The sequence below is a fragment of the Triturus cristatus genome, chromosome 1_2, assembly GCF_964204655.1.
Source record: "Triturus cristatus chromosome 1_2, aTriCri1.1, whole genome shotgun sequence".
NCBI classification, from domain to species: Eukaryota; Metazoa; Chordata; class Amphibia; order Caudata; family Salamandridae; genus Triturus; species Triturus cristatus.
In genome coordinates, this window is record NC_140580.1 from 909,560,669 (window position 1) to 909,574,021 (window position 13,353).

General features: G+C 50.6%; 1 protein-coding gene across 5 annotated transcripts in view; it reads right to left on the reverse strand.

Moving 5' to 3' along the window:
• The window catches only part of AGRN (agrin), a 726,538-nt gene that overhangs the window by 111,530 nt on the left and 601,655 nt on the right, over window positions 1-13,353 (reverse strand). For all 5 annotated transcript variants that reach the window (XM_085609660.1, XM_085609659.1, XM_085609658.1 and 2 more), the window contains one exon: window positions 1,123-1,268. In XM_085609660.1, the coding sequence (XP_085465786.1) occupies window positions 1,123-1,268 (146 nt within the window). The remainder of the gene's footprint in view (window positions 1-1,122; window positions 1,269-13,353) is intronic.

Sequence of the window (13,353 nt, forward strand, 5' to 3'; positions counted from 1 at the left end):
TATAGACTTCATTCCGAGGAAACCACTGAGCTCCTATCCGTGAGGCCACGGCACCCATGGAGGTGGTCCTTGCATGCCACCTGGAGGAGCCCCCCAGCTACCTTCTGCGTCTCAGTGATAACTCATAACCCATCAGCTTAACAGCACAGGAAAGTTTATTTTCCTTTCATCAAAGAGCAAAACAGTCTTGAATAATGATTGTCTACGATCTATACACAAAGTCTGCTGTACTTGAAGTGTGGAGAAGAAGCCCTCTTGGGAAACCGGATTACGGTGGAAAAATGGCAGCATCTTTATCCAAGTGAAGGCTAAAGGCTACCTTTGGTGTGAAGCCGGGGCCTGCGTGCGACACAGCCTGACGGTGAAGAACTTCATATAAGGCTCTGGGCAGCCCCTGACCTCCAACCTGCTGATCTGCCTGGCAGCGGTTATGGAAATTAGAGAGTAAGCCCGCGAGGCCAGCCTCATCAACAAGCCCTGTGTGGGGGTTCAACACTGGAGCGCCTGAGGACCATGTGGCACCAGGCACTGGACCGGAGGTGCAGGGGATGAGCACTGCTGGTTTCAAGATGTCAGTCTTTGTAGAGGACATCCCGGGCCCCATGTATGTGTCCTGTTAAGTATGTCACAGGGGAGAACCATGTACTGTCCCACCTTGCTCACCCTGGGCCTTAGAAATGAAGACACACAAAGCACTTATAATCTCTAGGATCTTGCAGGAACACACTGCAAAGCAATTGCAATCAGAGTGAGAAACACGCTCAGGGGGGAAAGACAGGCCATGGAGCTGCCCGGCAAAAGAGACCATGCTCCTGCTGGCAAGGGAGGTCACGCTGCTGGCAGAACAGCTGCATACTCCCACCAGCAAGATACTCCATACCCCTACCAGCTGGACTTTAAAACACTGTAAAAAGCCCCCACTGGTCGAGGATCGGACTAGGCTCGTGAGTAGAGCAGACACACACCGCTCTCCGTGGACAGGTCTGGGATTGACCAGCCCCCCCCCCCCCCCCCGGGAAGGTCAGAATCACATCATCTCCAAGGATAATTCTGGGATAGACTATCTCCCATGAGTAGAGTTGTTACCATCCACACAGGTTGTGTGGAGAACGTCTGTCTTACCAGGTTGCGTGGAACAGTGGAGCAGATGAAGTCACAGACGCAGCGGTCATCCTCAACATCCTCGTCCCAGGAGCCTCCGTATTTTCGGCAGCGATCCTGCTCACACTCACTGTCTTCTCCAGAGCCGGAGCCTCCTGAACCACACTCTGCATCAAAAAATATATATTGTCTAAAGAAAAGCACTGTGCATCACTGCTTAGCTGGGATAAACAGGAGACAACGTCTGCACATCAGATAAGAGCGCTTACAGGGAAGCCCGTTAGGGAGACTGGGGGCAATGTACCCACCTGTCCAGCAAAAGGCAGCGACACTGCCAGCAGGGGATAACATTAGAAACAGGCCCACCCGCCGAGTGAGTTCAAAGCAAAAGAGGAAGGTCCAGAGGTCCTGGATCTGGATATTAATTCCTATTGTAATAGAGAAACTGTGCTCAAGGCTCTGGACCTGTCCAGCCTCAAAATGTTAAGTGAAAGTGGGAGTATGAGCATGCGTTTCTCTTTCCCTTGTTGTCAAGTTCAATCAAAAGGATAATTCCAATTTTGTGACACAAGAAAATGATCATCAACAATTTGAGTGGAAGAAAAACATTTTTTATTGGCATCAGCCACTTTGCCATTTCATTTCTCCCCCAAAAAATGATTTTTTTCACAAATGAAATGACAAATTGGCTGATGCCAATAAATTTTTTTTCTTCTTCCATTCATATCGGCGATGATCATTTTGATTGATCTTGACTACGAGGGAAAGAGAAACACATGCTCATACTCCCACTTCCACCCGTCGAGTGAGTAACCAACTTGTGTGTTTAAGCCAAATACCTCACTGCTAATGTTCCCCTAGAGAGTGCATTGAGAGAGAGAGAGCAAGTGTGTGAGAGGGCAAGTGTGTGAGAGAGCAAGTGTGTGAGTAAGTGTGTGCATGTGTATTGACTCCATGTGTGTGTTTTACAGAAACATTCCAGTACAGATGTTCCAGTTTAACACTATAGCCCATGTGAGTCAATTTGCATAGCAACATTCCAATGTATAGTTGTGTGTCTATACAGACTAAAAAGGGAGAGATGTGGCGCAGCAGCCAGGGTGACTCCGGAGTGCGGGGCTTGCAGTTCGATCTCCGGAGGCAGCTCAGCTCAGCATCATGTGACTCTAGACAATAGCTCACCTAATCTACCCGATTTCCCCCACCGCCTTGAAAACCTTTAAGGGGATATATGTTTGTGCTTTACAAATAGCAATTCAAGAAATAATAGTTTGCAGCTTGAGGCGATACTATAGACAGCCACGTCTTGATGTGGTGGTGTGTAACATGCAAATCTTTTTTATTGATCAAAGATATTTTTCAAGTGCCTACTGATCCTAGTAATTTAAGCAACTGCTTATCGACAGAGGAGCATAATTCCATTAAGGGCAACATTATGAATTAGGCTAAAGGACGTCTGGGTGGCACTGCAAATCACACGACGATTGTTGCTCACGCTTTTCACCATCGGACTCACCGCAGCCAAGGACACGCACGGGCCTTCTGTTGCAGCGGCCTGCCACTGGGCATCTTCAGCTGCTTGGCATGGCTACTGCAATCAGACTCGGTCCATTTTGGCAGAAAGTGTCCAATCAGTCTCCCTAATTAGCAAAATTTAGGAGCTCAGTACTTGGGGGCTGAATTCACAGTAGTTGGTGCGACACCAGTGCTGTGCCCTTTGTATGTGGGAAAACCTTTTTAATAAGCATTAGCAAGGACTATAGGTGGCTTTAAAAGAACGTTGTATTGTAATGTTAAGTATTACAAGAAGATATTGTGGGAATGGATATGTATTTGTGTAGAAGCAAAGAAATATATAATAATATTGGTGTAGGTTAAAAGCTCAGTGACTGCTGCACTGTTAAGCCAGACATAAAAATCCATGTATGAGGATTGATTGCTCACGGACCACTTAGCCAAGAAAGCTATATCGTTGACATATCGTAAACTGGTGAACCATCAAAAACATCCCACAGGGATCCTTAAAAGAAACGGGGAGGCTGAGGTGGGGGAACTGGATGAACAAGAGTGGCAGGAGGCGCTGGCGTCCCCGCGGGAGGTGGCGATCCCGTCCAAAATAAAACTGGTGCAACTTAAAATACTACACCGGGTATACTACACTAGAGCCACACTTCATAAAAAAGGGAGGGCAGATACTCCGCTCTGCCTACGGGGGTGCGGCCTCCAGGTCACCTTCTATCATACCATATGGGACTGCCCTGACATCACTACATACTGGAAGGAAGTTATGGCAACGGTCTCCCGGGTTACCGGTCACGATGTCCCCCCTGAGCCACGGATGTGTTTGCTGAATGTGTGGGACGCTACCGATCTTAACCACGCCGACCAAACCTGGGTAGCCATGAGACTGGCGTTAGCGAAGAGGAATATTGCACAACACTGGGGGGCGCAGTCAACCCCCTCCCACGCGTGGTAGTGTCGTGACCTGGACGGTGCCATGATTGCGGAAAGGGCGGTCTGTGTTAACAGGGGTTGCCCCTGGAAATGGCAGCGGGTTTGGGGAAAATGGAATACATTCAGGGGTAATATATGTGAACCCCCTCTGCCAGACTCGGAGTCGGAAATGAGCGAATAGAATCTGGGCATCATTACGCTATAAGGGATAGTGGAAACAGGGAATGGGAGAGGCTCTACGATGTAACATGAGGTGTGTGGAAAATGTTAAACATCAATGCATAATGGTACTATCAAGGGTGTTATAATTTGAACTATGTGGTTACAAACTGTGTCTCCGGGAGTGAAGCCTGTATTGACAAGAGGTGTACAATTACTGTTAATAAAAATTGTTTAAAAAATCCATGTAGGTTAATGACTCACCTCCTCCCATCTGGATTTGCTCCGGAGAAAAAAACCCATGAACTATCTAGTTATCGAAGACAATTTAATTGTATGTGTGTGACTTTGAACGTTCCACCTCAGGCAGCTGGATAAATAAACAAAAGGATCACAGCTGTGTGGAGAGCCCGCACTTTTTTGTGGAAGCACACAACTTCAGTCCACTCAAAATATTTTCTCCTGGCTCCCAACATATGGGCAGCGCCAAAGGCCCGCTCTTGTGTTCTCACATAGCTGTCTAGTGACAACTGCACTCGCAAGCCAGACCATAAAAATGGGCCTGCAGCTGCAAATGAACTGGAAGAATGTGTAGACAGCAAAGGAACGTTTGCCATTTATCACCCCCACACGATTTGCTTGAATTTTGACTTGAGTGCATCTTTGAGCACTAAACGACGACATGGGTTTGTGCACCATAGGTGATTCATTACAGAGACTTTCAATGTATGCCCTACGTATCTAGTGGTTGCTGCAGATGCAACAGTCTCACAAACATAGCATCGTTTTAAGGCTTGCATTATGCACCCCAACTGAAATTTTAGAAAAGCCTGCTGCAGTGGGAAAAACGAAAGTAAAATGTTTGATTTCTGAATACAATGCACCTAGGAGAAAAATAGTTCAATATATGAGGACTTAGTGCAATATTGGGAAGAACATTCCACGGGAGGGGGAATGATACACCAAGCAAACAATAGCTTTAGGTGACACAGAAATACTTCTCTGGGCGCACCTAAAGCACACTCTAAAATATCAGCTATCATTGTCCTTTTTAAAAATATTAATAAACCATTGTAATAATAGGTCATGACAGCTGTGCTGCAAAGCTTCACAGGACCTTGGGGGGGTCACTTAAAGACCCACAGGGAGTCAGGCATAGGCCAACTGCAGGGTCCAGTCCAGGTCCAGTTGCCACTGGTCAGTTGCAGGAAAGGCCTTTTGTAACATATTGCATCACTGTAGCTTGAATAGGAGGTCAGCCTTATGGCATTTGGAGTCCACTTCTTGGTTGTGGGTAAAGGTGGGAGCAGGTCAAGTCCTTCAGCGCTCCTCTCAGGTCACAGACAGCAGGTCCAGTCCTCCTTGGTTCCTCTTCGGCTCAAGAACTGCACTCAAAGTTGGGGTCTGCCTATTCCACTTTATGCCCGGCACAAGCTAGTGGGTGGGAATGACTCCTGGGCACACCATAACCAATACTGTAAATGTTCACATGGCCAACCCTACCCACTTTGGGCCTTTTCAAGATGGCGAAACTCTTAAGCAACACTAAGCTTGGGCTCTCAGGGCAGGGGGATGTGTCAGGGGAGTGAGCTATGGTAATCTGAGTGTCCTCCTACATCAAACACTAAAATCCAGTTTGAAGCAGCCACTGTAACTCAATAAATCCAGCAACATCTGGTAGGACACACAAGTTACTACTTGTGTAACGATATATCTGTAAAAGACATTAGTTAGTGATAGATTTCTTACCTTAGAATATCCCCAGGCGTCAGACTGGATCCGGAAAGTTTTGCTTAGCAGTACCCCTGCACGTCAGTAGGTGGCGTCGTGCGGCTCCGCGTCCGTCACTGGCATCGTAAGCGCCGAGTTGACACCACCGAGAGTACCTAGACGCCACCCATGCGCGCTGACGTCAGTTCTGTACACGACTTTCCGTGCCAGGAACGCAGAGCCATGCAAGATACTGACCATTGGTGCAGAAAACTAGGGCCCTAAGAGGGATGACCTTAACCCTAGTAACCAGTTCGCAGAACGGGGAGGAGGGGTGGAGCGGTAAGGAATCTATCACTAACTAATGTCTCTTACAGATATATCGTTACACAAGTAGTAACTTGTGCATCTGAAAGAGACACGTTAGTGATAGATTCCTTACCTTAAAATAGATACCCCAGCAATACCAACCCCGGTGGTGGGTCTGCCAACAAATTACACCAGAAAGTCACGGAGAACAGAACGGCCAAATAAGCCGTCTCTCCGGACTTGACTGTCAAGGCAGTAATGCTTGGTAAACGTGTGCAGCGAGGCCCACATAGCTGCCTGACAAATGTACTGCAAGGGAACGCCGCGTCCCAAGGCAGTAGTGGCTGCAGTTGCCCTGGTAGAATGGGCACGCAGCCCCACAGGAGGCTCCTTCTTAGCCAAGGAGTAACATGCTTTGATGCACAGAACGACCCACCGCGAGATGGTTCGTTTGTGCACGGCCCGACCTTTTTTGGCACCCACGTAGCCAACAAAGAGCTGGTCATCCACCCGGGACTGCTGCGTACGCTTCAGATAGAACGCAAGCGCACGTTTCGGGTCCAGACGATGGAGCCTCTCCTCCTCCCTTGAAGGATGCGGAGGCTGAAAGAAGGTGGGCAAAGTGATGGTCTGCCTGATGTGGAAGGGCGTGACAACCTTTGGCAAAAAAGAAGGACGTGTCCTCAAAACCACCTTGTCCGGATGAACTGAAAGGAAAGGAGGTTTGGAAGAAAGAGCCTGGAGCTCACTCACTCTTCTGGCAGAAGTGATAGCTACCAGGAAAGCCGTCTTGAGAGTGAGAAGACGTAAAGGACAGTTACGAAGGGGCTCGAAAGAAGCGCACATCAGATAGGTCAAAACGAGATTCAAGTCCCATTGAGGAATGATGAACGGCACGGGAGGAAACGTGTGCGTAATGCCTTTAAGAAAACGGTTAACAACCGGAGACTTAAAAAGAGAAGGCTGATCAGGAAGCCGGAGAAAGGCGGAGATGGCAGAGAGATATCCTTTGATAGTGCCCAGAGCAGAGCCCTGCCAGGCCAAGGAAAGCAGGAACAGAAGAACTTCCGAAAGAGGGGCAGAAAGGGGATCCACAGCCTTCGCTGTGCACCATGCCACAAATTTGTTCCACCGACAGGCGTATACCATTTTAGTGGAGGGACGCCTGGCTGCCAAGATGACATCACAGACTTCGGGAGGAAGATCGAAAGCTGTCAACTGTTGCCGCTCAATCTCCACGCATGGAGGTGGAGGCTGGACAGGTTCGGGTGGAGGACCGTCCCCTGCTGCTGCGACAGAAGATCCTCCCGATGAGGCAGACGGATCGGGGGATGGATCACCATGCTGAGTAGCTCGGGATACCAGTATCTTCGTGCCCAATCTGGAGCCACAAGGATGACTTGGGCCCGGTCGCGCCGAACCTTTTTCAGCACTCTAGGCAGAAGTGGTATAGGCGGAAAGGCGCACAACAGACCGCAACTCCAATCGCGACGAAAAGCATTGCCGAGCAAATGCCGCCTGGAAATTCCAGCGCGCAGAACTGATGACATTGCGCGTTCTCTTCGGTGGTGAATAGATCTAACCAAGGCTCTCCCCAGTGCTGAAAGAGACCTTGCACCACGTCCGAGTTCAGATGCCATTCGTGATCCATCAAGCACCGGCGGCTGAGTTCGTCCGCCCTGGCGTTCAGAGAACCTGCCAGGTGTTGAACCACCAAGGTGATGCCTTGATGTTCCAGCCATGTCTAGAGGCGCAGAGCCTCCTGACATAGGGTCCAGGACCTTACCCCGCCCTGTTTGTTGCAATACCACATGGCGGTGGTGTTGTCCGTGAACACTTGCAGCACAGTTCCCCGGACAGACAGAAGGAATGGCTCAGTGCAAGTCGGATCGCCCGAAGCTCCAAGAGATTGATATGGAGCCGGGACTCCGCCGGAGACCAGAGACCTCTGATCTCCGCCTCTCCCAAGTGGCCTCCCCAATCCAGGAGGGACGATTCCGTCACTACTGTGTGCTCCGGTTGGGGAAAGGAGAGAGATCTTGCCATTGACCCAATTGCGATTCGTGAGCCACAACTGCAAATGTTGTGCAGTGCCCTCCGAGATCTGGACATGATCGGACAGGTTGCCCTGATGCTGCGCCCACTGGAACTTCAGGTCCCACTGCAGAGCCCGCATATGCCATCTGGCATGTTGCACCAGCAGGATGCAGGAGGCCATCAGGCCCAGGAGCCGGAGGGTCATCCTGACTGAAACCCGGGACAGAGGCTGAAAGATCGGAATCATAGCCTGAATATCCCGGACTCGCTGCTCGGGAGGATAAACCCCGAAACAGCGTCGAATCCTGAACCGCCCCTAAGAAGGGGAGCTTCTGAGAGGGACTCAGTGCAACTTCGGCACGTTGATGGAGAACCCCAGCAAATGCAGGAGGTAGGCCGTAGTCTGAAGGTGGGTGACGACCAGTCGTCGAGGTAGGGGAAGACTGACACCCCCGACCTGCGCAGATAAGCTGCAACCACCGCCATCACTTTCATGAACACCCGAGGGGGAGCACGCTAAACTGAAAATGCTCCCGGCCTACAGGGAACCACAGGTAACACCGGTGGGCTGGCAGGACGGGAATGTGAAAATATGCGTCCTGTAAGTCCAACGCTACCATCCAGTCTCCAGGGTCGAGGGCAGCTAAGACCTGAGCCAGAGTCAGCATCTTGAACTTCTCCTTCCGGAGGAAGTGATTGACGTCCCGGCGGTCCACGATAGGACGCAGACCCCCTTTGTCCTTCTTGGGGACCAGAAAGTAGTGGGAATAACAACCACTCCCTACTTCCGGTCCAGGAACGCACTCTATGGCCCCCTTGGCCAAGAGGGCCATGACTTCATGTCGGAGAAGAGCCAAGTGATCCCCGACATGCGGTGTGGCAGGAGGGGAGGACTGAAAGGGAAGGGAGTAACGGTGGCAGATTATCTGCAGCACCCACTTGTCTGATGTAATCTCGCGCCAGTGAGGGAGATGGTGGCGGATCCTGCCTCCCATCGGTGTGGGGTGCTTCCCGAAGCTGAGATTAGGAAGGTTTGGAGGTGGAACCAGCGGGGGTGGAGTTGGACGGACCCGCACGCTGGTTCCCCGACCCGCCCCTGCGGAAACCGCGACCCCGGCCGCGCTGGGGCTGGTTCTGCACAGGCTTAGGAGATGGGCACGCCTGACTGCCTATACCTTGGCCACGAAAGGAATGAAAACCAAGAGAGGTCGAACTCTTAGTAGAAAGGCCCAAGGACTTGGCAGTTGCCCGCGAATCCTTAAAGCACTCCAGGGCACTGTCAGCCTTGTCGCCAAACAGGCGGGTGCCGTCAAAGGGCATGTCCATGAGCGAGCTCTGGACATCGGGCGAGAACCCAGTCGAACGCAACCAGGCGTGACGTCGCGATGCCACAGTTGTAGAAATCGCCCTGCCCAGGGAGTCAGCGGTGTCCAACCGCATCCTTACCCTCAGCAATTGCCTGAGAAAGGACAGCCTGCACCTCCTCAGGACACTGAGGCAATACCTGAGCAACGGCATCCCACACCGCGTGGGAGTAGCAGCCCAACAAGCAGGTGGTGTTCACCAACCGCAGCCCTAAGCTGGCCGAAGAGAACAACCGTTTCCCAAACTGGTCCAGCCGTTTAGAGTCCTTATCTGGCGGGGCCGTAGGAAAAGCACTCTGTGATGTTGAGGCCTGAATGACCAGGCTCTCAGGCGTAGGGTGAGTAGTCAAAAAGGCAGAGTCACCGGGCGCAGGTCGGTGGCGCCTAGCGACGTACTTATCCACTGGGGCCCCCGTGGCCGGCCTCGACCAAGTGCCCAAGAGGATGTTGGTAAGGGCTTCATTGAAGGGAAGCAACGGCTCCGACGAAGTAGACACCGTCTGGAGCACCTCGGTGAGGAGGTTGATCTTGAGGGCGACTGTGGGGAGGTCAAGATTGAGGACGGAGGACCATCGTGTAAGAGGCACCTTCCTCCATTGTAGGCAGGGGGAGGCGAACCCCGGGTCAGAGGAGACATCGAGGTCACCTGCCTCTTCCAAGTCGTCCACCGAATCCTGCTCGGACCCTTCCCAGTCTTCGTCCGCCTCTGGCGTAGAAGGGGCCGGTCGCGGCGGCATAGCCGGAGCAGGGACGAACGGCGTCGGAACGGCGCCGGCCGGGGTCGGACCGGCGCCATCTCCCAATGCAGATCTCAGGCCGGAACAAAATGGTCCTGGAACTGGGGCAAGGGAGGAATAAACGGGACCCAGTGTGGTAGAGCCGAGGGCGACGACGGGGCCGGAGCCGGCAACGCCGCACCTCGTGGCGCCGGGGCCGGAGCCACTGGCGCAGGATCCGGTGGCGGAGCCGCTGGGCCAACAGGATCTGGACATGGGACCGTGGGCCCGAAGGCACGCCAGCGGGAGCCCGAGGCCTAAATAGGCGGTCCATGGTAGCAAGGAATTCTTGCACCTGTTCGGGAGTCGCTGACGGACCCGGGTAGGGCGAGTAGGCCGCGGGACTCCCAGGCTCCAGGAGAGCCGCCGGGGCGAAGCCCCTGTTCCCCTCGTCTGCCTCAGGGGAGCGACGGGGGGACGTCAGAGACCACACACGCTTTTTCGACTTCTTTTTATGGCGTCGCTTACCGGAATCCAAAGGTGAAGACTTGGAGCCTGAGGAACGACGACTCCGGTCCAGCGAGCAGTCCCGGGAATGGCCCCTGGACCCGGAGCGGCGGCGTGACGAATGCAGCAACTTCCTACGCCGCTCCCGCAAGGCCTTGGGGGCCATGGCTCGACAATTTCGGCAGTCCCGGGAGTCGTGGGCAGTCTCCAGACAGTAGAGGCAAACATCGTGGGGGGTCCTCCACCGATATATTCCGGCGACAGGCCCCACAGGACTTAAAGCCGAGCACCAGGAGAAAAGAGAGGAGACTAAAAGTCTCAAAATAGTAGTCAAAAAGTGACTAAGGTACGTGCTCAATCCGGATCTGCGCTTGCTGGTACAGAAAAAGAAAGAACTGACGTCAGCGCGCATGAGTGGCGCCTAAGTACTCTCCGTGGCGTCATCTCGGCGCTTACGACGCCAGTGACGGACGTGGAGCCGCCCGACGCCACCTACTGACGCGCAGGGGTGCTGCTAAGCGAAACTTTCCAGATCCAGTCTGACGCCTGGGGATATTCTAAGGTAAGGAATCTATCACTAACGTGTCTCTTTAAGATAAAAGTGTTATTTTTGAGCAACTAGACAGTGGACACAAAAGAATGGTCTTGAATCCTGTTACCTTCCTTTCAAGTGTGCCCCACGCCTTAAATGTAAACCCAGCAGTCCGGCCAAGCAGGAAATGACACACAAGCTGTATTTAACACTGTTGTGTCAAATAGAATGCCCACAGCCCCCACCATGTAAGGTTCAGAGGAGTCATCTCTGCCCATTCAGGTCAACCTATTGTTTGCTCCTGGAAGGCTTTTCACACTTTTTCACACCTATTTAATTGCTAATTACTGGCTGCAACAGCTTTTTCTCTTCTTCAAGTTGATGAGTACGAGACGGAAAAAAAAAAAACAAGTTGGAGAGCAAATGCAAGTTAGCCTTCAGGAATGTCAGGTAGAAAAATGTAACTTTCTAAAAGTTACTTTTCCTTAACATTTATTAAAAATCGAACTTCACCCTTTAACCCCTTCAGCGCTGCGCGGATTCCCCCGCGGTGCTGAAGGGTTCGAGCGCGGGCGGGGCCATGACGGAACGGTTCCGTCATGAGCACAGCTCAACCGATGCTCATGACGGAATCGTTCCGTCATGAGCATGGAAGGGGTTAATATGATTTTTAATAACTATTCAAAATAGTTGTATAATTATTTTCTAGCTTGTCTCATTTCCAAAATACAGCAATAGGGTTTTAATCTGTAATCAGGTTTTCTATATAGGACAGCTAGGCATGCCACAGTGAAAATAACTTGTTGGTGGTAGTCACTGTAAGGAAATGTTAACATTATAGGTCTACATATCCTACTTTTAAATACCATACACCCTTTCTTGTGGGCTACAAGGCCTACATAGGGGTGACTTACTAATATTTAGCAGGGAGATGTAGTTTTTACACAGCTACAGTCAGGTTACACAGGATAGGCCTGAAGCCATGTTTGCACTTCCACTGTAGTAGATGGCACAGCAGGTGCTGCAGTACATTAAGGACATTCAACTTCCAGACCGTGGGTACATATTATACCATATACTAGGGACTCATAAGCAAGTTAAATGTACCAATAAGAATATGCCAATTTGGTCATATTGAAGGGGTTTGTACAGACACTTTACTACTGGTCAGTAGGGATGGATCGTACAGAATTCTAAAGCTTGAAAAAATACCGGGTCCAGCAAAAGGTGAAAAATCTACACTGACCATGCAGAAAAGGCGGATTTCCTACACAGTCTATGAGTTAAGTGTTGCCTCTTAGGCCGGTGGAGCAGATGAGATTCTTTAATTCGTGCTAGGAGGACCTTATAGTTGGAGATTATTGGTAGGATCCCAATGCAGAACATCAATCGCCTTGTAGTTTACAGCACCACCGCTTGCAGGTGTGTATTTTCTCAAGTCCATGCATTTTTTTTTTTTAACTAAATACCTTCGCCTTTGTAGTAATAGCTTAAGTAATAGACTCGTAGCTTTCTAATTTCGGCTTTATTCAGCCGGTTGGAAGGTTTTCCAATGATCCAACATCAGAAATGGCATTGGATCCAGGAGTCACGCTGAAAATTGGCATGGAAATTGTTTAATGAGACGCATCGAAACATGCAATCTAAAGAGTTGAGTAGGTGCTGCTGGGGCAGAAAGCCTTCTGAGGCACAGGGTGCTCCAACAATCAATTTTGATTGTGGATACTTTAGATTGTATAAGTTCCAGAGATCAGGTTTATTGTGATTCATCTCATGCTCTTGTGCTGAATTACTGTCATCACACTATGTTTAATGCCCAGTGCCTCCCTCTTTTAACATCCCCTATTTGTAATATCATCAATATTTTCAGGCAGTTCTGAACTCAGCAGTTTGCTAGATTTTCGAGTATGTGGGTAAAGTGGCAGAAGATTGAGAACCACAACAAAAGAATACATTTATAGTAAATGAGTCCTGCGGTATCAAAGCTTCAGCTGTAAATTCTAACTCGCTTTATCATGGAAGTCTTCCAAGCAGGAGAATTTTTGTATCGTTTTTAAGGCGCACATATAGATCATAAAGCCGCTCTTCTGGCTTGTGCTTTTCAGGTGCAGTTCTTTCTGAAGGGTAAGTGAACAGCTTTCAATGTGAGGTGGTCTACCACTGGAAACCCTTCTCAAGTCCCAAAGACGTGGCCATGTTTCCTAAGGCGGGAGATTAGTTGGACAGTGGTGTTAAGAGGCACCCCGAGTCTGTTGCCATAGTTGTGCCGTCAATTGGTGGTGACAGCCAATATGAGGGACCTATTCTTCCCGGAGAGGAGTGGCGCACACCGTGCCTGATTACATGCAGTCAGTGACTTGGGTGACACTCAATGGGGACCAGGCTCATTGCAGTGCTTCTAGTGGTAGGACTTATATTTTCACCACTGAGGCTTGAGCAGGTGTTTGGCAGAAAGCTGATCCAG